The sequence below is a fragment of the Halichoeres trimaculatus genome, unplaced genomic scaffold, assembly GCF_033239565.1.
Source record: "Halichoeres trimaculatus isolate MK-OKI-2021-1 unplaced genomic scaffold, fHalTri1.1 fHalTri1_scaffold_9, whole genome shotgun sequence".
In the NCBI taxonomy this organism is placed as follows: Eukaryota; Metazoa; Chordata; class Actinopteri; order Labriformes; family Labridae; genus Halichoeres; species Halichoeres trimaculatus.
This window is the reverse complement of record NW_027437188.1, coordinates 28,030,683-28,058,106: the sequence shown is the minus strand read 5'-3', so window position 1 is coordinate 28,058,106 and position 27,424 is coordinate 28,030,683. Positions and strand designations below refer to the sequence as shown.

The window sequence follows — 27,424 nt, the reverse complement described above, 5'->3', positions numbered from 1 at the left end:
CTTTAGGAGTTTCAATCAGAATGTGAAATTGCATCCTTAATAGGATGAAATGTTTTATTACTTTAAAAATGTTAGCACTATCCAGAATAAAGTAAAAAGCAGTTAGTGCTGAATTCTTCCTGGTTCTCCTCTGTCTCTCTGTAAGTGCAGGAGCTGGTCTGAGGTGATGTCGTCTCAGTTTTCACTCTTGGTTTCTTAGTTACAGAGGGGCCCCCTCAGCACTCAGGTGTAACATTAGCGTAAGTGTCAGGTAGACTTGTGTGAGACCGGCCTGATTACCATCTGCTTGGAGGTCTGACTGAGGAAATGTGCTTCAGTAAAGTCTGATTTAACGTCACGTTGACCTTTAACCGAACAAACTGACCAGGATGCCTGTGTGGAGAAAGATTCGCTCCAATTCAGCTGCAGGAAGATTAGAATCTCGAGGTGTGACCAGGTATTCTCTCCTGACTTATCTTGTAATTTGCATGTTTTTCTAAGTCGTCATTTCTATTGGATACTACTTTAAGATTTCAATACAAAGACAAAGGATAATGGGACTCTAAGTTGGGGCCATGCTGTGTTTGTATGTCATGTTGAGGTAATGTTTACTGTTGTCATAGTGCTTTAGTTGCCACCTGAGCAGTCACCTGAGTCCTAACATCAAGATTTAATAGATTTATCTGTAGCTTTTACAGCCTGTGTGCAACATGGGTCAAGTTTTCATAAAATAACACTCTTCTCATTAACTTTTGTAAGGTCAATTCGCTTATTCCTCATCATTAAAGGAACATTGCAAAGGTTTAAGCACTATGATCTCTTATTTTTTTCCAGCATCCTCACTGAGCTTGGGAGGAAAGTGGAGAAGACAAGAAACACCTCAGGTAGACGAGGTGAAAAAGTCACAGATGACTTCTCAGCGCCGAAGCGAGCTGGTGTCAGGGAGGAACGACATGAGCAGCCTGAATGGTTGACTCGAGAGCTGCTGAGACAGAACAGAAGACGACACTCTGTCACACTTGGAGATAAGGCTGAAATCATAAGAAAACAACACCGCAGCATTGACCTAACTTTGGGGGTGCGCAGCTTTGAGGTACAGAAAAAAACATCCAGCTTAAAGAAAACTCAAAGAAGTTTTGAGGTTATCCCTGTGTCTAAAGTCCTGATTATTTAAGTGGTATTCCAGGGCTCATTTTAAGCTTATCTCAATGAGTTTTCTGTGTTAAAGTTGCAGCTTTTAGCCTCAAGGTGTCACTAGAGTGTTACAGTTCACGGTGTGCAGCCTCTCTCCAAAGACCTTAAACAGAGCTCCAGCTGAAGCATATCTCAGCGGCAGCAGCAGAATGAATGTGAGGTAATGCCAAAAATGCCATTTTAAATCAAGTTGATGCTCAATTTACTCACAGCCTGACAGCGCATCGTGCAGAACAATCCGTCCCAGTGCCTGGGACGACCATGTTTCAGGCCAAAATAACACAAACATAGCAGCTGAGCCAACTTTACTCTAAAGAACCCTCAAAGAATCAAGCCCAAGCTTTCAGCCTGACAGGAATGATGGAGAGATGTAGGAGGGTTTTTTTCTCCCCTTCCCTGAAAATGCTCTGGCTGAAGTTTGCAGATGTCAGTCACACTCTCATGCTTAATGTAATGAGCAATGTGCCATAACAGCTTAGGCAGAGGCAGGCGCGGGAGTTCAAAGTTATGCAGCTCTAATAAAAAGGGATTTGGAAAGCAGCAGAGGTTGTGTGAACACTTTAAGTCCTTCCATCACTTTGACTGATTAAACAATTATCGCTGCAGTTCAGGAGATACCGTGGGGAGACCTCGACCCTCGTTACACCAGTGAGGAATTAGGCCTGTTTATCCCTGTTATTTATTAATGACAGATCAAAGAGTGTCATGGATCAAGGACCTGCTGCTAGGAAACCAAATTGAAGAGAGGCCATTAACCCAGAGAGCATGGCCCATCGTTTGCCTTGTAAAGCATCACAGAGACTCGACTAAGCAGGTGGTGGCTTTGGTGGCTGTTAAAGAAAGCCATTCGCCTTGAGGTGGAGCCCTAATCATGTTGATTGAAAATTAAACTGAGAAAAAACATCCACCCTGACCTTGGTTTGTAGTTTTTAGCACTCAGACTTAATGAACTGCCTGGTGAGCAGATTTGAGTGACTGGAAGGAGCTTTCTTTCGCCCACTAAACTTCATCACAGCTTGTGTGTGTGGTTTTATTTTTCCTCTTAATCAACCTGCATTGAAGGAGCGCAGCCTTATCTTAATGTAATGCGACTCTTTTTATCTTTCAACAAGATTGATGAGACAATATCACTCGACAACCTCCAGAAACTGAGAGAAGCATTTGAGGTATAAACTGCATCTTTTAAGAGCAAGTCTGCTTCTACATTTCTGCAAGATGTGATTGTATTTTTCTTCCTGCAGGAGTTTGAAAGCAGTGGCCTAAGATTCACTGATGCGAGGAATTTTGGACGTATAGTGACAAAGTGTTTGGGTTTGCCAGAGACAGTAAGCTAGTGTGACATTTCTTTTTATTTTTATATCTTACTCTCTCAGATTCTGTCATGCCTGTTTGCTGCTTTTTTTATTTTTTATTTTTTGGCAAGTGGACCGAACTTTTGCATTCACCTGATTGGTTTACAATAAGCCTCGTTGCACTTTGTTCCTTTGTTCTTTTAATTTCACAGAGCAATGCACAGATTCAAGGGCTGTTCAAGAAGATTGATTATTCAGGCCAAGGAAGGATTTCATGGGTGAGGAGAAATTGATATTTGTTTCTTATGGAGCATGCAGTCTTTTTATTGAGTGTATGGCCCCAGTTATAAAACATTTCCATGCATGCTAACGCCAGAAATCTGTAATAAAAAAGTGAAGCCAGTATGAAATGTGACAGGGTTATTTCTGCTGCTGTAATTCAGTTAGGAGTAGCAGAGCAAGTGTAACTGAACACAATGATTCAGGATAAATTAGCTTTTCCAGTGCCAAGTTGACTCTACACTAACATGTTTATCCTTTGCTGATTCCAAGACAATAGTCTCCCATGTGAGAGCATAAACTGAATATATATTGAGGCTTAAAGCTCAGTATGTTTTTCCCTCTTAACTGGATTGTAAATTTTGCACACTGAACAGAAAGCTGGAAAAACATGTCCTAGTTTAAGCTTTTCTAAAGAACTAATTAGAAAATGTGCCTATTTCTGTGTAACACAAGGCAATATTTTTTTAGTTTAAAACCTAATAACTAATTCTTCTTTACCAGAGTGCCCAATTTGTCCTGGAGATGGAGTCAAAACTCACAATTGTTTTTTCAAAGACTTCAGCGCACTCACTTGGAGCGACAAATAGGCTTATATTCAAGATCTCTGAACCAAATTCTTAACAATTGATGTAACATTAGCATGGCCTTGCTCCATACAGTTGCACACAGTTTTGATCACTGTCATAAAGCATAAAACCTCCACCCAACTCCCGCTGATGGAACCTTGATCATAGTGTCTGCTTCAAAAGATGTAATACAGCTGCCTGAACAAGGCTTCTCACCAGTGCTGTGTGTTTCAGGGTGATTTATGCACACACATGCTGCAGCAGTACAAAGAGAAGCAGGAAACCATCAGACGCAGCAAGCAAGTGGCTTTCACTCTGCCTGCTGTCACAAGGACGCTGTGTCATGGCATTCCCATGGTCAACATCTGCCCCGCCCATGACAGCACCATCGTCACAGTGAGGGAGGATGGAGTGGTTTGTTACTGGAGCCCTGACCTTAAACCACTACAGACCCAACAAGTGTTTGTATGTTTTATATTTTGGATACTTACATGGTCACTTAAAATAAAGTTTGTTTTGAAAAAATATTACAAAAAATATTACATTAAGCAGACATAAACATTAAAACATATATTTAAAGATAAGGTAAAAAGAAAAAAGTAAGAAGACATTAGGTAAAAATGAAAAAAAAAAATCTAAATAATAAAAAAAAGAAAAAAAATGTTTGATTAATGACATATAATCAACTCTGTCTTCCTGCCAGTGTTTAAGTGCTCTCTCTAAAATCCATCTTGACGGGCACGGATTCAGCACATTGCCTCAATCAGAGCAGATTGTTTAAAAGTCTATAATAATAAATTCTATTACGCCATAGAAGAGCACTGCCAAAAGGTTTAAAAAAATCCCAAAGATAATCTGACCGTCCTCCTCTGTTCTACTGCTAATATATATGTAGACATTTTCTCCCGTTTTTAAAAAGTGAAGCCAAAATACCACCACAGCGTTAGGAAGCTGTGACACTGTTGCCCTATTTTCCAAAACATGCATGTCATAAACATCAAAGTTAGTTTAGGTCAGTAGAGTCCCCAGCTGAACAGATATTTTATGTAAATTTTAAGCAGATGTTCATGTTTATGTAAAGTTCAAGGAGTCATGTGTCAGTGTTTTTCATTAATCTCCTTAATTTTAATCCTCTGTTCTGAAAAACAAGGTGCAGACACGTCATTGGTGAACAGAGCTTTCAGTCACGATGCCATACCCCCTCAGTTTTACTTGTCATTTAAGTTTCTGGTTTGATCCATGTTCTATTTTTTCCTGTTGACCTTTACTGAAGCCTGCCACCAGGGGGAGCTCTATGTTTTGGTTTCACTTTTGGGGTATCTTTTACATGGCCATGTTCTTGTACATGTCATAGTCTGGGGTATCAAAGCCAGTTTACTGCAAAAAAAAACAAAAAACTGAAATCTTTTCAATTGTTTTTGTCTTATTTCAAGTAAAAATTGTCTTGTTAAACTTAATATGAGACATATTCAACTGACCTGTACAGAAAAAAATCTTGTTTCAAGTCATTTAAAGGCAAAAATGAGGTCTGAATTGCTTGTAACAAGTAAAAATTAATCTGCGAATGGAACAAGAAAAATTGCTCAAAAATTTGCTTAAAAGTAGAATAATGTCTTTTGTCCATAGAATAATGGTATATTTTTTCACTTGCTGCAAGCAATTCAGACCTCATTTTTGTCTTCAAATAACTTGAAACAAGACATTTTTCTGGACGGGTCAGGTGAATGAGGCTCATGTTGAGTCTAAAAAGACATTTTCTACTGAAAATAAGACAAAATCACTTGATAAGATTTCATTTTTTTCCATTTTTCCCACATATAATATCACTCATTTCACACATCCATGTAAATGTCATGGGTACACCTAAAAAGAAGGGTCAGCTGGTTGGGCTTGTTTTAACCAAATATTAGTTAGACAAAGGCAGACGGGAACGCTTTGCTTTTAGTGGGTGATTTATACACTTGGTGTGTTGTGTGTGAGACAATGACTGGTATTAATTATAGTGCCTGTGTTGATTTTAATGAAGGGCCATGCCACCCCAGAGGAACATGGTGGCACAGTGATGGGTTTTTAATGAACAGCCATGGAGGCATGAAGGAGATGACATAAAAATGATCATTAGTGGGCTACACAGTTAATACCTTTTAGGAGAAACACTTTGGAGGGGAAATTTGTGAAGGAAAACAGAATATCATCATCCTACATGTCAGCTGGTGTTATTTTTTTCTGATGTGGATTTATACATCTCTGACAGACTGAAGGCCCTGCTAACAGGAAGTCTAAGTGGGTGAGCGATTTCACCTTGATGACAGAGTACGACAAGCTGATGATTGCTACAGGGTAATGAGATAAAAGCTTCAATAAAACGATTAAAGATAAATATCTGATGACCACATTTTGTTTACTCTTCAGTTGTTTTTCATTGCATCTGTGTTTGTTATCTTGTAGGGACAGAGAGATCCAGCTTTATGAGTTTTTCACTCTGAAACCGCACTGTCAGATCAACGCTCTGGACACCCTGCCACTAACGTTAGACTACAGGTGAGCAGATAACCTCCACATTAGCATGTCTTCAAAATGTTTCAATAACACACACGTTGTTGTCTGTGTTTTTCCTCACAGCTACACTGGAGCTGATAAATGCTGCATTGTGTATGGAGACACCGAGGTACTATTTTAATTAAAAACTCATCTAAACAACCATCATTAATTATGTTCTGCTTGATTAACACTTAAAGGAGCTGATTCAAGTGTTTATGTTTCAGGGATGTGTGACAATCATTTTAATCTCCTCTGTAGCAGATACTCTCAGGTAATTGTGCTTTTCTAAAGACCCGCCACACACTGACTCTGTTATTCTGTTTACTGAACATCAGTGATATTTAAACAAGAAAGAGAATGACAAGAAGTACAGAGACATATGTAACATTTAAAGAGTATTTCTAAACCAGAACAGATGAGAAAATGCCAGGATAACTTGTTCAGACTTTGATTTTTTGCACAGGCTGGCAACAAAAGAAAGCACAGCTCAGCCAATCACATTTGTTTACCATCTTGTTTCTCCCTGCAATTGTTGTCTTGGCTGATAACAAGAACTTCAGAGAGAATAACTGGCACAACATGATTTCCTATGAGACAGAGGGATCTGTCTGCAGAGTATGTGGGCAAACTGACACTCGTGAGATAAAAGTTTAAATTCCTTTCAGAGCAGCAGCAGGAGAGATTAACAAAACCCTGAATTTTGAGTTATCATTATCCTCATTTTGGTCTGACACATACTGTTTACAATGGAGGAACAGATATTCGAATGCATCATGCTGTACAAACTCTCCAGTCTCTGAAATGCCTCAGGAATCTGTTTGTTTGGTGCTGGTGAGTCAGCATTTAGTCATTCATTGACTGGAGGGTCATTGCACTCATATTGTTGCAGATGTAATCTGTTGAAAAGCTTGCTTCTTTTGTAGTTACACGTGGAACTTTTCATTCTATTCAAAATAAAAACACGGGAAGCTGAGTGTTCCTCCAGAAAGTGATCCTGCACTTATTTTGTTTTGGTTACAAAAAGTTGAAAAAACAGGACACAAAGGTGTTTGGACTCGGGGATAAAAAGCTGTTTTTTGAGTCTTTTTTGCAGAGCTATTTTAAAGATGTGGTGGAAAATTATACCTTTGCTTATTATAGGTTTCCTGCCAATCACATAAATTACAGGTTGAGTGTGTGAAGCTGTGTGAAGCTGTCTCTCAGGCCTTGCCTCATCGTACATATCAACTTTCTTTTTACAGAGTATGGAATAAATCACCGAAGGTTGAGGATGTGCCGAGCATAGCGATTGACGCTGCAGTGCTTTCTCCAAATGTGACCTTCGTCAGATGGAAGGTGCATCAGGACTGGGTGACAAAGGTAACAAAATATCTACAGAGCCCATTTAACAATACGAGATGTTTTTTAAAGTAAGGAGACATTCTGAAATTTCTGATTACAAAACTATCTTCTCCTCCTTAGGCGAAATACTTCCAAAGTTTCCAGGCGGTTGTCTCCTCATCAAATGACAAGTCTTCGTCTCTCGTCATAGGTAATTTGTGTCACCTTGTTTCTGTTCTTTTTTTGATCTAAGGGCATTTTCTTGGGGGGAAAACTTGGGATAAATATAAACAAGTTTTAACTTCATGTCTTGGATTTCAAACACATCCTTACCCATAAGTTGTTTGCCATTGGCAGAGAAGATTAGACACATTTTTCAATGACACAGCCCACGTACTCTGCTCTGCTGCTCATTCTATAAATGAATGTTCCTTACAAATATGTCACCATTTAAATGAGAAATAGTCAGAAAGAAACAAACTTTCTTACATTTTGTGCTAAATTCATAATCTTTCGGATGTCTTGCACAGTGTTTCACATAAACACAAACTTTTTGAAAGTAGTAACAGAAACTGAGAACAAAAGGAAAACTAGAAAAGCACTCAGAGCACAGACCTCAGCCAAGCATACTGTAAATGTCACGTAAGACTTAAGCCCTACTTTAATGTTATACTCCCTTTCAGCAGATTGTCTGCTACAATTTGGTGTTAGTTGCAAGTTTGAACAATAATTTGTTACCTGACAGTGTTGAAAATTATGTTGACCCAGGACATATTTCAGATCCCTGATGTTAGTATCCAGAAGATTGGCAGGATCTGAATCATACTTTTACATCTGTCAGAAATTATCATGACCTTGTCTTGTATTCTTTTGCAAAGCAATACTACCATTTATCAAGGAATTATATACACAGTTGGTGAAAATGGCCCTATCTCACAATGATAAAGAATCCTAAAAAAAAATCCTGGATCCAGAAAGTGATCCAGATCACCTCCAAAATTTAGTCAGTTCTTTCTTATCCCATTTTGAACATATCCTGAAAATTTCATCAAGCTCTGTTGGTTACTTTTTGAGTTATGTTGATCACCGACAAACAAACAAACAAACTCTTCCAAAAACAAAACCTCCTTGGCTGAAGTAAAAATGAATATGCACAAATGAAAAAGTGCTACATAGTTATGGTGACAGTGGAAAGTGTTTCTAATCTACAGTGTGCAGTAATTACAGTCTGCGTTGAACATTAGGCGGCCTGATAGCAGAGCTGTGAGGGATGACTGTTGATGACTCATCCATCACAAATTCACCAATCAATGCCAGAATGTGTGTGTGTTTGTGTGTGTGTGTTCATATGTGTGTGTGGGGGGGTCTGGTTGATCGCCCATGTCCACTTGCCAGCTCGGTCATTTATTCTGATAATGACTCACCCTCGCTCCAAAAGCATTTTTTGATCGATGCTCGTTGCCTTGTAATAAAACCTTTTTTTTCATCTGGAGGCTGCGTGCTGCCTCTCACAGACGCAGAGCAGCAGCTGATCGAGATCAGAGAAGCCTGCTACGAGGGGAAGATTAAGAAGTTCCAGCTGAGCTGGACTCCACAGCAGCGAGCATCATGTGACCAAACAGTTTTTAGCATCAACAAAGGTGTGAAGGCGTTTGACCTATGCGAGAAGCACAGCCTGCTGGTCACTGGAGGCCTGGACCGACTCATACGCATGTGGAATCCACATTTTTCAGGGTGAGGACCAGAGCTCAGCAGGAAGCACAGAGGAAATTAGCACTAATTTAAGAAGACGCCTCCTGTTGGTTGTGTTTGCCTTTTAGGAAGCCGACTGGGGTTTTGAAAGGCCACTCTGCCCCCATCATTTACCTCGCCATCTACTCAGAGGACAGTCAGATCTTTTCAGTCTCCACGGACAACACTGTGAAGGTGATTCATGCCACATTTTCATGTTTCTTTTCAGAGATTCCTGACTGACTCAGTGTGTATAAGTCCAAATATAAATATACAGCAGTGGCATGCAGAGTTTCTAAAAGGCACTGATGAAAAAGATATTAAAGCACTCACACACAAACACAGGTAATTTTGCCTTTGCACATGTTTTTGCCAACCCAAGAAGGGCACTTTAGTATGCACTATGCCTCCCAAGAAGGGCACCTTAGCGAGCATTATTGCTTCCCTCAAGCTCATGTTTTTGCTAAGGGGAAACATCGGGTTCAGAAAATGAAGCATATGCAGAAGTGCGGAAGTGCTGTTCATCGAGAATCCATACGAGGCTGGCCGCAGACCAGAAACCACGTCCACACCAAGCCAAAAAAAACCCAAAAAAACAAGGATTTTACGGCATTAAAAAACTTTTTACAGACAGCTTTGGTCTGAAACCCGAATTTCCCTATCAGCACACACTGTGGGGGGATGAATTTTTTTTCTAATTCAGCAGTTTATAAGATATTAAGATCACAAGTTTGTCCAATCAAAGGCACAACTCAGCTCACACCGACTGGCCCCCTATAGCTGTTAGAAAGAACGCTCAAAACCCGCATCATATCTGCTGATTGGCTTCATTTCACTGTTTCAGGGGTGCTGTCCAGGAGACTACATCCATATTTAATGCAGGCTAGGGCTGCAGCTATTAATCTACTACTCTGACAATTATATTTACAACTAATCAATGAATCTAAGAAAAAAAAGTATGAGAATGCATAATAGTAAAATATGCAAAATCAAACACGCATTGTTATTTTAGTTGATGACTATTGTTTGCTTAAAGATTTATACAAATAAACAACATATTTGAACATGGTTTAAGCCAACTAGATGTTACATAAATGTATCGTCACTTATAGATTCAACAGTATGGGCAAAATGATAGAAAATATATTGTTATGTCATCAGATTCAGAACTTAGTGGGCCAAAAAGGCCTGCAGGTCAAACAGTACACCCCCATGTGCCCTACCACTATCTGTAGCAGCTAACGCTAATGCTAACGTTAGTTTAATGAATTCCTTGTGGTTTTCCGACAGGGTGAGAACTTAACAAAAATACAATACGAGTCCTACAGACATACCATGAATTTCAAAATGTATAAAAAGAGTGTATGTGGGATTTTGTAGATACTCAACTCATTGAGCTCCCCGGCACGTCATCGATGAGCCCAACATGTTTGCGTTTTAAGTGCTGGATCATTGCAGTCGTACTGCCATGCCATGTGAGGTCATTTTTGTAGATGTTTCAATTAACACGCTGTGTGCTTTTACTCAGCGTGAAATACTCACAAAATCTGGGATTTTTGGACGAGCGGCTTTCTCCAGCTCTGCCATTATTTGCGTGTTTACTTGTTTGCCTCACCAGCAGGGCCCTGTTCTACGAAGCAAGTTCAGTCTCGCGAGATAGCCTTGGAGCTACCTCGCTGAACTGAGCGCGGTAGCCGGCAATCACGCTACACGGTTTTACAACGCTGGTTATCAACCTCATAAGTGGATCCAGCTAGGCAATGAGCGCGTGCACAGATATAAGGCGGAGCCCGCTGCATCTGACCAATCGCGAACTTGGAGCAGTCTGGAGTGTCAGAGCAGGCGGAGAGAGAAGGAGCGCATACTTCATTCAGGAGGAGCAGGAGGTGATCATGAGGAAGTATGACGAGGTGAAACATGTAATTAACGTTAAAAGCAGCACTGTCGCCGCTGCTAAAGCACGGAAGGAGTGCTGGCAGAAAATTGCTGACAGTCTAAATGCCTAAGTGTAGTGGTGTAGTGCAAATAAAATATTTTGTGCCATTCTCATCCTGAAATAGCACTGTTCACCATGCACTTTTACTGGAACATGCAACATATCTGATTTAGTTCTTACGTGAATTTATTCATTTTTTCATTCCTATCGTGTTTACATTTTTTGTGAGACATGTAGCCCACATGAGCCCTACATGAATTCCTGTCACAATTTTAATACGGGCGATAAAATATTGTCATGGAACAGAAGTGTTGGCATTGAAGATCTTATTACGGCAATGAGAGTTCTTCATTCCCTTTAACTACCGTTAGAAAGTGTCATGTACTACCAACCCCTCCCTGGAAAACCGGTAACTTTCATCATCCGAAAAAGAGAGTGGGTCGGTCTCCGATGTCCATGGGATCCTCTAAAAACGGACAAGCCATTTTTTCGTGAGGGCTCATTGGTCAGTGGGCGGGGTTTTTATAATCCGCGAGTTCAGCAGGTTAGCCGTTGCCATGGAGACTCGCCTCGCTGAGGAGTGATCCCGTGTCGTAGAACAGGGAATCCGGAACCTATCCTCAAAGCTACCTCGCTAGGCAGTAATCCTGCTTCGTAGAACAGGGCCCTGCTGGCTCGGCTTCCCCTCCGCCACGCTGATCTGTTTACATGTGACGCGTACAGCCCTGCAGCCCAGGTAATCTACACTCCAGTCAAGTAGGTGGCAGTAATGCGCCTTCAGCTAGTTGCCATCCTATAAATATTGTGACAATAAAGAAGACGGGACAAACTAACACAGTAATGACGTACCATAGTCGACAATAATGGTAAAACGTTGTTGACGCTTTTACTAATCGATTTTATTGATTTGTCGTTGCAGCCCTAATACAGTCTATGTTTTTGTCTCCCTAGAGGGCAGTTTAGTGTGTTTTGCCAAACAGTTGGGCACTTTCTCAACAATCCCCTCTGGGCACACAACTGCCACACAGCCATGTAGAAAACAGATACTTTCAGATAAAATGAAACTAAACCATATATTATCAGGCCTGAAATTTTGCCTCTATGAGAAGCATGACACCAAAAGAAGAATTTATTTATAAGTCCTTAAACCTATCTTTCACTTGCTATTTCTTTTGTAAGGAATCCCTTTGACTTGACTGAAGATAAGTCCAAATATTTTCTCTTTCTTCTTTCAGGTCTGGGATATTCAGGATCAGTGTTGTCTGTACACAGCAGACCAAAAAGCAAGCAGCATTCATGGTGACATATCTGCATGCTGGTATTCCTCCGCTCTGAAATCTCTCTACATCGCTGCAGACTGCATGGCTGTGCTATCCCAGAAGATAAGGTTTGCTGTCAGGCCTTTGTGCTTTATTCATCATAGATTCACTGCACTCCAGAGACAATTTGAAAATATTCCTCCTCTGAGCTCATTTAACACATTTGATGGTTTTTGAAGGCTCGAAAACAAAAAAGAGGCTAGCTGATGATTTGAAAGATTTTCTTTGAAGGGTTTAAAAGTCCCACTTTCACCCCAAAGGCATAATTTAAGATTTCTTCAGCGCTTCAATTTATAATAATCTCTCCGTTATTCATTTTGTTATCTCTTCCCTCTGTAAGGCCGAAGCTTCACAGCCGCCTGACTGTTTCACACGACGAGCCAGTTACGTGCTGCGGCTACAGCCAGGAGTTTCGTCAGGTTGTGAGCTGCTCTGAGGGATCAGTGAGTAAATTATTAAACACGGGCACAGATGACCAAGTTTAAGTTGCCACACACAACATAATCCAATTGTTTTCAAGAGAGAATATGACAGCTGCATTTTTATCTGTCACTGAAATGAGCTTTTGCATATAATAATGATACATGAATTATTGGTAGATTTTGAGATGTTGTTATTTCATTGAAGTTTGTTTGTACTCTGCTACTTTGGGGGCATTTTTTTTGTATGGTTATTCATAAACAAAAGTTGCTCATAACTTCTACTGGTAGCAGTAGTGGAGTCAATAGTTGAAGTATAGTAATGATAATTTTCAAACATGTTTGGTTTCAGGTTGTGAAAGTCTGGGATTTTGACTCAGGGCGACAGCTTTTTGAGTTTGGCGGGTCACATGACCTCTCAGCCATCATATGTATGACCTTTGACTCCAGAGGGAGGAGGTAGACTACATTAAGTGTGATAAATCTTTCATTTTCATTTCTAGCTTTTACATTATAACACTAATGAAGATTTTATGTTTGCAGACTTGTAACAGGGGGAAGAGATGGAGGTTTAAAGATCTGGAACTTCAATAATGGCCAGTGTCTGAAGACACTCAGAAAAGGTTGTATTCCAAATTTCCCTTTAATAAAGAGTTTTAAAACACTATCACAGCACTGATGGTGATTATTGATCTTTCCTCCAGACGGTGTCTGTAATGAGGTGTGTGACTGCGTCTTCCTGAAGCTTCACAGGAATGAGTGAGTAAGGGTTTGTTATTAAGCAAGCGTTCTTTACACCGTGTAAATTATAGTCAATGTTGAGTTTGTGCCATTTATATTTGCAGCTATGTGATGTCTGTCGGTCGGGACCGGAGGATTGACATTTACTCAGTGAGTACAAAAGAAGGGCTATTATTTGTCAGCTGTGTTTCATAAATCCCTTTCCAATTATTTCCTCAGTTCCTCCATCCCTCCATCATATCGCATCTCATTTTCATTTGTTTACTTTGTCATAATAACCTGAAATCCAATATGAAACAGCATTAAAACTCCTCTGATAGTTCATTGCACATAAAGACTGTTTTGAGTTTCATCATAATAAAAACACTTTTTAAAAATGAAGGAGTTATTTTTTACTGCACAGGGATGACACTTTGTGTGATGGTCTGGTTAATATGAGTTTTAACGATGATGGCATGTGCTTCAGCAGCTCTTTTATGAAACAAAGAGAACACTGGGATGTGAAATGGATCCTATTTTACTGACACTGGATTTGTATTCCATCAGGACGTACCTGAGGACTTCCATCACGTCCAGAAGCCGCAGCCCTCCTGGCAGGATGATCTGGTGATTGATTAACGTGAACTATCTTGACGGTATTTTTGAGAAAACATGTTTACTCATACGTAATTTATTGAGCACTTCAACAGGACTCCAGCTGGGAATTTGTATTCCTCTGTGACTTTTAAATTGTGCAGACTAGTTGACAGTGAATGGCAGGAACACGAGATGGATTCAGTCATTATTCTTCCATTTGTAGAAAGCACAGATCTTTGTTTGGGGAAGTGACAAAAGGAAAAATTAGTTATTAGTGTTGTGCACTCAGAAATGCTTCATTTGCGGTGGCTCCACTGTTGTACGATTATTTTTATACATTTATAATGCTAATTGGGGCAAAAACAGAAACAGAGTTTTATTGCTGCAGAGTATTTCTCTATATAAAACACATTCTTGTTGGGATTTTTGCACCACATGGGAGCCATAGTTACAATCAGTGTGCAGAAATGGTTTAAGATTCATTTTAAGTATCCATTGCAGTAGTATGGTGAAACAAGCTTCACATTTTGGTACAGAAGGTTTCTTGGACAGCGTGTCCTTGCTCTGCCACAGACACTCCTGCACCTTTGGGGCTTGGAAGATAAATCTTTCCTGCTGCTTCTCTTTTCATATTACTAAGGCACACGCAGGAAGCTCTGCTCTTTGGTCCCCAAAATCTTTTCTTCTTTTTGCTGACTGGCTGGAAACCTCAGAGAGAGATGGGTAACAAAGCCTCCCTGATCTCTGCCCTACTGTGCAGCGTCGCCTGCAGACAGTTTTTAACTTCCCCTCTCCCCCTTCCTCTACTTTACTCTTTCCCTTCATTTTTCTTAGTTTTGAGAACCCCTGTAACATAATTCTAATGTATTCTCAGTTCTTTCATAGATATGCCATCCTCCTGCACCCATATCCTCTATAAACTCATTTCCATAACTTATCGTTTTAGTCACTTTTCTCCAGCCATGCTGATGTCCTCACATCACACAGCTTCTCTTTGTGTCTGAGTCTCTGTGCAGCCAGGCTTTGACCTGTCAGTACCTGTAGTGTATGACAGGCTCAGCTCCAGGGCTGCCAGCCGCCTGAAAGGATGATTTCTATCACTGACTCTTTTCAAATCAAAAGGTGTGCACCTAATGCCCCATGCAACTCCTATCACAGCCTCTCACAGAGTTACGTCAGTTTTCTCCCCCGTGTATTTTTCTTTTTTGTTTGCACATAAAATGATCTCGGGATCGCACATCTGAAACAAAAGTCTGGTAGCATATTTGTATTGCACTTGAAAAGTTACAGAGATATTTCATGAATAACCACATTCAGAAGGCAGAAGGATGATTCAATCCTGGAAAATATCACAGCATGTTGTAATGCCAAGCACGTCAGAAAGCTGCCCACGGTGTTGATGCTCATTAGGGATTTCTATTCCTGATCATTGATTATTGAGTCAGAGTGGATTTTAGATTTTGAGGATAACTCAGTGTGAGGAGAAATACTCATTTGATTTGATTGCACATTGTTTTCATTTCTGTTTAACCTTTAGGAAAAATCTAGCAAACTTTTCAAAACAAAACCAGGGAGCTGTGAGAGTCCTCCGTCTTTCTATGAAATGCAAATGAGAAAAAGCAGCTAGTACTCATGCTGGGAAATGTCTGCCAGTCTCATATCAATAATGAACAGAGATAACAGTCATTGCTTTTGCTGTTTTATGTGGTTGTATTACCTACAGTTGCAAGTTTGTGAGTCAGATCAGACATCAGTCAAAAGATTTCTTGCTTGACTGAAGCACAACCTTTCACCATGTGTCATGAAACCACTGCCTGAACTGTTTCTGTAATACAGGGAACAAATTGACAATCAAAGAGCATTGTTGGTTAAGACAGTAAAGACTACTGAGGAAACAGTTTAGCTAAAGAGCTAGCGTCGGTATGGTAACATGCTCTCACTGTGCTGCATGTCAGCCCCCTCTGGCTGTTCTTTCTCAGTGTCCTGCTTTGCACTGTTCTGTCTCTCGGGGGCGGGAGAAAAAAAAACAAAAAAACCCCAATATATTGGGAATTTTTCGTATGACAATATCAAAAACTGGATTTTTTTTTGTCACAGAATCAAAAAGAATTTTTCAAATTCAAATTCTTTATTTCAGTCTTTATTTCCATCAGCACACACTGTACTAGGGGTGAAATTTGTTCTTAATCGGATGTTCAGAGAATATTAAGATTGTGAGCTCACCCAATCAGAGGCACAGCTCAGGGTCACATGACCGACAGGTGCCCTATAGCTGTACGCGAAGCCCTTGCCACCACCAATATGGCTTAATTTTCCGTTTCAGAAACAGACGGGTGACGTCAAGGAGACTACGTCCATGATTTATATAGTCTATGGTACTGACTAAATTCTGTCAAAAGTACCAGGTACTGATTCACTTAAAATCAAAAGGTACCATGTTTAGGTACCTAATTGCATACTTGTGACTGTTAGGAAGCAGAGGAGTAGGTGACTATCCATGCTAGACATGAACATAGCATTCCAAGTTTGTATATGGAGGAATAAATATATTGAATTGAGAAAAAAACATTTTAGTCTCAAACATTATTATATACAATATTATATTTTTATATATATATATATATATATATATATATATATATATATATATATATATATATATATATATATATATATATATATTTTACCACATCAACACACAAAAGTACCAAAAATTGGTACCGTTGAGTACCGATACCGCTTGCCAGGAACCAGGCATTAGTACAGTAGCATATCAAATGTGAAAGGTACCTAGCCTTACAAGTAGGTAAGGACAATAACAGCAACCGTACACCAGACAGAGAATAAACCCTTTTTTGAACTCTCTCCTTCTCTCTCTCTCTCTCTCTCTCTCTCTCTCTCTCTCTCTCTCTCTTTACATATATATATATATATATATATATATATATATATATATATATATATATATATATTCATAATACATACTTGTTGACATGTTGGCTTTAACAAAATTTAAAAAAATGCATTTCAAGCAGGTAGACAATAAAAAAGGCTTTTTTGCCTTTGGGTTTTTTTTTTTTTTTATCAAGTTGAGTTGCAATTTGGTTTCCATCTTTAAATCTTTCCACTGTCTCACTTTAATGTGTAAGCATTTTCAGGATTGCTGGTTCACAGCTTACAATTTCTTAGGCTGATGGATATTTCTTCAGTTCTGCAGGTACTCGGTCATAACCAAAATATTGCACAAAGAAGAAAAATATTTCATCAGAGGATGTTTTCCAGGGTTTCCTGAGTCAAGTGTCATGATGTTATAGATGTTGAAAATTTCCCCAAAGATGAATTGCATTTGTATGTTTCTGATTTACAATTTGCCTCGAAATTTACATCTCAAACTGTAAATTAAAACAGCCTGATCACAGCTGCACATCAGTCCCTTATAGTGTCACTGTAAAGATTTCAGTTACTCAGTGATTTCAAGTGTAAAATGTGCTCAGGATACCCCTGACAGCAGGGCACATCTCTTTCTGTTAGAGGAAAATTGATTCTCACTGCATGATCCATTGTAGGAGGTGAGGCAGACTCCCCTTCCAGCTTTTTCATTATGGCTGCTGGTTACACTCACCCTCAAAGAGGTCCATTAACAGAGCAGAAGCATTGCATTTACAGTGGCTGGTAAGAAAAGTGACCCCTTTGATTATCTACAGAGCCCTCTCTTGAAATTGTTTTTCATTAATGGCCTTCAGGAGGAAGATCAATGGGTTGCTGTATATGGGTCGCTTTCATTCCTGTTTGCCTCAGCCTTTGGCTCACTATGAATTTGCTCGTTCCTCCAGATGGTCAGTGTTATGTTGCATCTCATTAAAACTTTAAAATGTGGCCCAGTTCAGCTGAATATTTCACTTTGGTTTGGATGGAAATTGACTGTGAGGTCAGCGCCTACGTCAGAACTGCCATCTGCCTGTCCTGAAATGTGCAGTTTCTTGTTGGCATCGTCACCCAGAGCAAAATATTCCTTTTGATTTCAACAAGTTTGTGCACTCTGGGTTTTGACACCAAGTCAGTTCTCGATCCAAAATGTGTGATACATTTTGCTAAAGTTCTGTAGACAACATCAAAATCTGAGCGCCTGCTCTTTGACACTTCTATGTGGCTTTTAGAGAATCATAAAAATGTTTTTCATCTGTCCCTTCATCCTTACAGAGATGTGTTTCTTGAGGGTTTAACTGTCAGACTCCTAAACTTAAGGGTATTTACTTGTCCTGTAAAGCATATCAGGTTTAATAACTGAACTGACATTTATGATACTATAAATGTTCGTTTGCTTTCTTAATAATAGTTTAACAAGATGACTGATGCTGCAGTCATATCCTCAGGTTTTAGCAACAGTCCATTCTTAACCACGCATCAAATCTAGAAACACAACAAAACAGCTTCACTGAGTTTAATCATAATGTATTATTTTTTACACTGAGTTAACTTCAGCTATATTTTGCTACAGGCGACCTTAGCTAGCTTGTTTCCAGCTTACAGTACTTGTACTCAGCTAAGCTAACCTGCTAGCCAGCTAACCAACTGTAGCTTCATAGATAATTATTTAGAAAGAGTGAAAAAATGTTGTTCCCCAAAATGAAAAATATCCACTGGTTAGTTATTTTTTTGTCAGAAAACACTACCACCAGAATGAACTTTAGAAATAACTTTAGCGTAGTTTGACCTCTGAGTAGCAGCATGCTAAACTGATGGAAAGTGAAACCCAGGGTATCCCTTAATGTCCGAACAAAGAAAAGAATAATCCCTGAAATGGAAATAAAATCTTCAGAGGCATGTCCCTGAACTATAATTTTTCATTTGAATTTTCATTCACTTCTCCTCTCTAAAATGACTCACTTTTTGTCTTTCTTCAGAAAAATGGCCACAAAAACGTCATCCTCTGTGTGGCACATTGCCCTCCGTCTCTTCTCGCCACCAGCAGCCACGACGGAGAGATAATAGTTTGGAACTTGGTGTCTGGACACATACAGTGTCGGTTTGTCAGCCCTCCTTTCACAGAGCAGCAAAATGATGAAGGTATTTTGGTTCAAACTGAATTATAAATGTATTTATTCAATGAAAACTGTGAGAGCATTCATTTATTTGATGATTTTTTCGTCACACAGGATTGGACACAAGTGTTCAGAGCATCATTTTCCTCAAAAACTCCAAGTTACAAAATTTTTCCTCGGGTACAGCTCTCTTGTCATCTGGAGTGTTAGGTCAGTGAAATAAACCACAGTTTGAGTGCATGGTAGTACATTATATTCTCCTATTATACCTGTCATTACAGTTTCATTTTGGCGCTGTGTCTTTTTGTTCAAAGGTTGGATTAATCTCTGGAGTGTCGTCAGTGGACGCAAATTAATTGGCTCCTTTAAAGCTGTAAGATATTTAGTATAACTTACGATTATCTTTATTTTGGTTTCTATGTGTTAAAAATGGCTTCACTTTTATCGCCTTTCTCTTTCCTTGAAAGTTGCTGATTCAACAGAAAGATAATTTGTGGTGCACAGTTTCTTTGCTTGGTTACAGTTTGAAACACCTTGCAGGCACAGTATCCCCCCTGCAGCTCTGAAATGCAAAACATCTAAAGCAAGGTGAACTTGAGGGTATAATGCTCAAACTTAACATGTGCCAAGATGAGATAGATACCCATGAAAAGTAGGAAACATGTTTCAAGGCTGCAAAACATAAAGATCTCCATTTTGCACAAAAAAATCCTCCAGAATCATTTTGCTTTGCTTCCACACCTCGCTGATGTTCTGTAACTTTGCAACAATGGCTCTTAACACTTTTTGAAAGCTCTTACTTAATGCACTTTAACTTCTTCACAGTCAGTTCATTTGTTGCTGGAACATTTTGTATTGTGTTAAATATGCAGTGCTTTAGAGAGGACTGTGATCAGAGAGATGAAAATCTGTCAGCAGTAAAGGTAACATTTAATCACAGCAGGGGAGATAACAGTTTTCTGTTAATGTTTGATTCTGTCTTCTATTATTATTATGTCAAATTCACTGATGTGCAAAATGCCAGTGCTTAAATTGAAAAGTGCTACAAAGAAATCTACTGTTTGATATGTCTTTGCAGTCAAGATTTCAACAAAAGATTATAAAAATGGCGAAAACAGAAGAGGAAACCTTGCTGTATGCCGCAGACAGGATTGGTTATGTCTATGTCTATGATATGGAGAAATATGTTCCCGGAATCAAAGGTCAGCAGAACTGCCACTTTATCATTGCATAAATGAGATACAGTATGTTTGAATTTATGGGAGTGAAAATCCTATATTGAGGTGTCTTCATGTTTGTCTTACAACACTCTTTCAGCTGAAAACTTCTGGCGTGCTCACACCGGCAGAATAACAGGGTATGTTGACTATCAACCCAGCCTCAGGGCAGTTTGTGAAATACTCATGATACTATAATCAAGGGATTTGCATTCATAGCAAGACTTCTTTTCTTTATTTCATTATTTCATTTATTCACTTTTTTGTTGTGGTCCCTGTAAATGTTCCATGACTACCTATCTAAAGGTTAACAGACTTACTTAGTCCCTTACACTACCTGTGTGTTTACATTGATAACATGTCACCTCCTTCTCCCACTGTACAAAAGTGATGACAAGCTTTTTCCCCCTGAGGCAACCTGCACCCGTGGATTAGATTAAGGGCCTGTGAGGACTATCAAGAAACAATAAAGACCTTGTTTTCTATGAGCACTATCACTCACTGTGGTGACAACGTGACTCTTACAAAGACATTTGTTTTGAAGCAAATGAGTGGAGAGCAGATCTTTTTAAAATTATTTTTTGTTTTTAGGGCAACTTTTTTCAGGAGTCAAAGTGACAAAGTAATATATTTATGAAAAGTTATGTTGAACTATTGTTTAAAACGTGACAACAAGCAAACCTTTAAACTCAATTTGTAGTGTAATTTAGTAGCTGGCCACTCAAAAGCACTATTCAAAGCCCTGTGCTCTCTCTCATTGCTAAACTTTTTCAAGTGGCATGTTGTTGTTTTGGGGACTTTTATTTGCTGTAAAGCAATCTGGTCCTGGATGAAGTATGGGTGCCGAATTAGGTACTTTTGTAGATACCTACCAAATTCCATCTACAGTACCAGACATCGATTTTTGTAAATTCAGAAAGTACCATGTTTAGGTACCTAAACACATCCTTGTGACTGTGAGACAGTGGAAGAGTAGGCAATTCCCCATGCTGGACATGAACACAGCATTCCAAGTTTGTTTAGTGAGAAATAAATATGTTAAATTGAAAAACTTTGAGATTTCAGTATAAAAATAATTCATATTTATTGCCACATAAACACACAAAAGTACCGTAAATTAGTACTGTTAAGTATTGACACCGATTTCCAGGTACCAGGCATTGGTATTTTATCGTTTCAAATGTGAGAGGTACCCATCCCTATCCTGGACTTTGATACTCCTAATAGTATGATACCTGACCCTACAAGTACTTTAGTGTCGTAGATTGAAAGTGCAGGTTCAATAAATTACATACATATGAAATTCTTGCTGACTAAACAAAAAATGAGATGTCAAATACTTGGACCAATCATAATTTTATACTTTCATGACTATTTCACAAATAGATTAGATACCTGTCTGTAGCTAATCAACAGAGTTTAACATGGTTATTCCCATTGCTGTATTGCTTTCAGTTTTAAAGTTACAGGGCCTCAGCAATCAAAGATCCATCAGATTTTGTTTCCTTAACTTTAAGTAGTTCTAAACTTTAAGCTGCTTAGTAAAGCAACCTGAGTGGAACCAATCATTCTCAGTCTTGGCTGTCATTGCAGCAGGAACAGTAAACTTCTCTCTGCTGCAGTAAAGTGAAGAAGCAATTGTGTGTGTGTGTGTGTGTGTGTGTGTGTGTGTGTGTGTGTGTGTGTGTGTGTGTGTGTGTGTGTGTGTGTGTGTGTGTGTGTGTGTGTGTGTGTGTGTGTGTGTGTGTGCGCGCGCCTAAGTGGTGGGGGGAGTCTTAGACAATCAGTAAAGGTGGGATGCTGCCCGGAGTGCAGATCAGACATACCTCCAGAGTGGTTGATTTAGGGCGTCCTGCCAGAAATGTCGTCTCTCATTTCATCTCGTGTCTCTTTATTCTGGTCAGACTGCAGATTGTTGACAGTGATCAAGTGGTGCTTACCTCATCCACCGACTGCACAGTGCGCCTGTGGAGTGCGCGTGGGGAATTCATAGGTGGGTGTCATTTAGCATCCGTCACTTCTGTCTGTCTAGACATTATTAATGTTCATGCAAATGGCATTAATCTTGAGCATGGCAGCATGGTGACGGTGGAAATGCTTTTATTTATGTGAATGTTTACTTCAGTGTGATAGCACACATGGCTTGAATAACACCAGAGAAGAACTTTGGAGACCTAAGATTCTTGGTAAAGCTCTAAGGTGACATGTTTTTAAGTGGATGTAAGCCAAAAAAGAAAAGTTCAGCATTTAAGTGGGAAATAATGCCTCATGAGCAGGTTATTTTTCCACGCTGTGTTAAGTCTTTGCTCCTGAAAAATCAATACTCGGTCGCCATTGTCTGCTATTTCTAATAATGATGGTTGCAGACCATTGCCATGGATGCAGATCAGCTCAGACGCTGGCGGCCTAATTTTCATTGTACCAAACTGTCAAGAGAAGTCCACTTAATTTAACACAGGTTTTCTCACTGATTGAAAGTGAAAAAAAGAGACAAAACAGAGAAGAAAAGGAGCAGAGAGGTCAAAAACACAGCACAGAAGGCTACAACAGGGATATTTGTTTTGAGGACTGATAAAAAGAAAGAAAATGTCACTGAGTGATGGTGACATGGCAAAGAACCTCAATCAGGCTCTGCACTGACTCACGCTCACCCTCTTACACCTCACCATCAGGAGAAATGTTCAGTTCAATGTGAGTAATAACAGCCAGGTCACAGCGGACACAGCTCGAGTGTAACAGACTTTTATTTAATGAAAGGAATTCAATCATTTTAAAGCATTAAAACCATTTCACATCGATATTTGATGTAACTTTATTTGATGTAACTTTATGTTTCGATTTTTTTGAGTGGGCTGTCGTGTCATAAGTTGGATATTTCATGCGAGTGGATGATAGTATCACCTCTAGGGTGAGCATGACTTGTCAAGCGCTGTATCCCAACCTTTGGTTTGCTCTTTTGTGACTGCCATGTAATGAAAAATCAGGATCAAGTTTTTAGCACAGCCATGTAATAACACAGGGAACAGCACACATAGAGGTAAGCTCCAACATCCATAACACAAAGGTTAGATAAATGTTAGCTGCTGGATTGTAGAAACTCATTGACAGAGCCAGGTTATCAATTCCCTCTTTTTCCCAGATTTTTTTTTCTTAGCTAAGCTTACGAGTTTGTGGTTTCACAATAAAGCCTCGTTTCCACCAAGCGGTTCAGTTTGGTTGGTCTCGGCATGGCACACATTTTACGGCGTTTCCACCGACTAATCCTAGGACAGATCTCCAAATAACCAAGTTGAGCTGTTCCACTTTTTGGCACCCCTTCCTTAGGGGTGCCAGACTAAATCGATCAGATCTCAGAAGGTGGACCTACAACACAAACAACAAGACCATTGATTGATTGAAAGAATCGTCACCTCGTAGTGCAACAGCGGTTGCATTTCTCCTGGGGGCACACAGTCTTCTTTGAAATAAAGCTTAATTACACTTTGTATGAAAGAGGAATAAATGCTGGATGTAAATGGTAAATGGACCAGTACTTATACAGTGCTTTTCTCGTCTCTCAGACCACTCAAAGCTAGATACACAGCTACACTACACTGCTAGTCTCATTTACCCATCCACACCACATTCACACACTGATGGCAGAGGTTTTTCCTATGGGAGACCATCAGTTTTTTATCTACTACATTCACACCCCTCCACACACCACTGACCAACAGTGGGGGCAATTCAGGGTTCAGTGTCTTGCTCATGGACACTTCGGCACTGCAGGAGCTGGAAGGAAACCCCCGACCTTCCTATTGAGAGGCGACTACTCTACTACTGAGCCAAGGCTGCCCCTCAACAATGTCTTCCATTGTTGCTCTTTGTCTACTGTGCCGCATTTTCTTCTTCGTTGGTAATATTAGCAGGATACACTGTGTCGTGCTGCTATGGCTTCACACTATTATGTTACTGATGCAGCTGTTGGCATCCAGCTTACATGCCGCCTACCACGAGGGAGCATGGTTGGCTGTGGAAATGCAAAGAGGACCAAGCTTAACCGAGCCAACCTTTACCAAACCATACTGATCTAAACTGGACTTCTTGGTGGAAACAGGGCTCAAGGGTGAAGATAGGTGTCCTACTGTGGGGTTTCTCAAAATGCTGAACTGTGCCTTTAAAAAGCTTTCAAACATGATGAAATGGTGCACCCATACACCCATCAAGCTAACTTATCTTCTTTGGCATAATTTTATGTCCTTGTGATCTACTGTCATATTTCAGCATGGTACGTAAAACATCACAGCCATAATTTCCTCTATATTTATCTCTCTGGTCACTTGGAGGTGTGTGTGTGTCACAGTCAGGCTTTGCTGCAGTGAAATGATCTGAAATGCATTCAGACATCATGACATTTTGAGAAGCCACAGTTTTGACAGCGTCACATTCCTGCAGCACCACGCCGTGCAATTTGTCAAAACATTAAAACGGAGACCTTTGCTCTTCATCCACAGGGACCTTCGGGCAGTCTGAGAGCTGGAGCGTCCACATCCCCTCTTCCTGGAAGCATCCTGCAGTCCCCCACCAGGTTCTGGTTGATCCTCTCAGTATGCCAGATAATGACACACTGAATTCAAAAACAGGTCTTTGTGATGCCATCAACCCTGACAACACTGACGCTCATAGAGGGGAACTAAAGGTGAGCTACTTTCCTTCACAAATGATTATCTGAGCTGTTTTCCCTCATCGTCTCTTTCTCTCCAATTGTCAAACTGAGCTGAACTTTGTCTGCTCTTCTTGTGGTGTAATTGCAGTCAGAGACTCACAGTATAAGCTGAGACTTCCTCCTGCATCCATCAGTGACACAGAATGAGAAAGATTAAAGGCCCGCTGCACCCAGAGGAACACAGGAGTGGGTGGGTTAGCGCCATTACAACACCGAAGACTACTGTACATATGCAACACAAGTCTTACACAAGAGCTTAAAAAAATGATGGATTTATATTTAGAGTTAGCGTTGGCTTATTTTGCATTTCAGCCTGTGTCAGGCATACTAACAAGGTATTGAACCACAGAGCTCTGAAAGCCTTTGATACTGCAGAGCCACCAAGCCCGAGAGCGAGACCTGACCTCTCCCCCGCTGCTATCGATCCTTTCATAAGCAGTACTGAGGAGCAGGAGTCAACTGAATAAAAGGAAATTGTATTGATCACAATTTGGAAAGTGGGGCATTGCAGTGTTTAACACCATGAAGATAGAGCCGGGGAAAGTTCTGGAAAGCGAACAAGAACTTGGGCTGATTGTAATCTACAGAACTGGCTATTCCAACCGCAGAGTGTCAGAAGTAAAACAGTGGATGGACCAAATTGCCAAATAATGATACAAACTTTATGAAAAAGGAGATAAAAGTGCTCTTATAAAGTTTCTATAAGTTTAAGAAACTAAACTCAAGATTCACAGCTATTCAAAGCTTGGTGCTGGTGAGGTAACCAAGACTACATCAACTCTTTCATTTACGACCATGAAGAAGAGCACACTTTCATCTGCTTTCCTTATACTAATTGGACCCACTTGAAATGTACTTTATTAATCCCAGAGAGAAAAGTCAGCTTTTCTCTGTTGTGTTAAATCACGCAACACACACATACTTGAAAAAGCATCTCTTTAGTGCACAAACCAAGTGCCCAAAGTGTGATTAACTACTGCTTCTTGAGTAAGCTCTCCATGAGAACTTATCAAACAATTCAAGCCTGTCACTATTATTACTGAAAGTGAACTCTAGTCCTTTATTTGTCAAGCAGCTGTGCCTCATCTTCATGTTTTCACAAATGAAAAGCAGTGACTCACTGTATGCAAACTACTTTCTCCTGTGCTGCTTGTTTTTGGTTTACAGGCCTGTCTGATGCCTCACGGCTGTCTTTGTGTTGTTTAGGTGTTACATCTGTTTTTGTAAAAGCTAGCCTTGTTAAATATGGCTCAGGAGTCCGTTGAGAACAAAAAAGAGCCATCAGGAGAGTGAATTAATGATTAACTCATGCCTGGTGGACTTGGACATATGCAAACATTTCTCACATTAAGCTGTACATATTTATGAACTGTAAAGACACCAATCTTGTGTCAAAACTTTGTGCTACTTTTGCTCTGTTGGCAAAAGATATTATTCATTAATCTTAAACATCAGCCATCGTTCAATCTATTCCCGCCCCTTCCTCTATGAAGCCAATATGGCGACTCTTGAGTCTGAAAAGTGTGCACTGTTCCACACTCAACTTTTTGATAGTTTATAGTTGTGAGAAATCAAAGTGCACCAGGTTTTTCCGTACTGTCAGTATGAACGCACTCAGTGAGTATACTCATATACTACCATAGACTGTTAAAAAAAAAAACGGCATCATCTTGCTAGGTTTGAAGTGAGGTCACAGCAAAAACTGCTCCCCCTGGTGGCTGGCTGCAGTATAGGTCAAAAAGTCCATCTCCCCAACTATTCCAGATGTGCTGTGGTCAAACTTTAAAAAGTGAATAAACCTCATAGAAATGTTTCTCACATTTGATTGTTGTGGTGATTTGAACATTTTATTTGGCTGCCTTGTATTCAAGTCCTTTTTTTTTTTTAAAGGATTTTTTTTCATTAGTTATTGGAGGTTAAAAATGAGGCTTTACGTCACTTTTAACGTTAATTGACAGCTGCCGTTCTTGTGTGTTTTTTGGGGATTACGAAATATGTCGGAAGGTAGAGCCAAGAAGAGATTAGACTCTCAAAAGAAAAAAATAATAGTTATATTTTTCACTTTGCTCCACTCAGATTCTCTCTGAGTCCCTCATAGCCCCCACAGCATTGACTCTGGCTGCACAATGGCTGACAATGGCAGCACCTGCAACAGGGATGTTTTGGCTTAAAATCCGTACAATGGTAAATTGCGGAGCCATGCTGTCCACTCTATATACAGTTTATGAATACAACAGGGTGGTAAAAATTCACAGTCCACTATATCAAGAAACAAAGTTGCTACAAGTAGAAGTATCTAAAAAACAAGGTAAAAAAAAAAGTAAAAAGAAAAGTAAAAAGAAAAAAAAAAAAAAAAAAAAGACCCTCATAAAATATTCAAAAACTCAAGAACTAACACCAGGAAGAAAGGGAAGAGAGGGGATCAATACTCACAGGGAGTTGTGTTAACAAGACACAGGTGTAGCTCATTAGGATAAACAAGGGAGCAGGAATCACAGGGACAGGAAGCCAACTAACAAAGGATAAGAAACCAAAATAAATCAGGGAGTGTGAGGCAAAAAACA

General features: G+C 39.7%; 1 protein-coding gene across 1 annotated transcript; it reads left to right on the top strand.

The window, feature by feature from the left end:
* Window positions 1–368: 368 nt before the first annotated feature.
* On the top strand, window positions 369–27,138 carry wdr95 (WD40 repeat domain 95). Its single transcript, XM_074679959.1, is given in 28 exon segments — window positions 369–436; window positions 814–1,072; window positions 2,286–2,339; window positions 2,415–2,498; window positions 2,678–2,743; window positions 3,548–3,778; window positions 5,568–5,653; window positions 5,762–5,854; window positions 5,936–5,981; window positions 6,079–6,125; window positions 7,096–7,213; window positions 7,316–7,385; window positions 8,668–8,908; window positions 8,995–9,100; window positions 12,077–12,228; window positions 12,501–12,603; window positions 12,932–13,038; window positions 13,123–13,338; window positions 13,425–13,470; window positions 13,867–13,926; window positions 18,801–18,963; window positions 19,053–19,148; window positions 19,253–19,311; window positions 20,017–20,140; window positions 20,256–20,295; window positions 22,060–22,148; window positions 24,649–24,833; window positions 24,949–27,138. Coding segments are annotated over 28 exon segments (3,033 nt in total). The 3' UTR covers window positions 24,973–27,138.
* The last annotated feature ends 286 nt before the right edge of the window (window positions 27,139–27,424 follow it).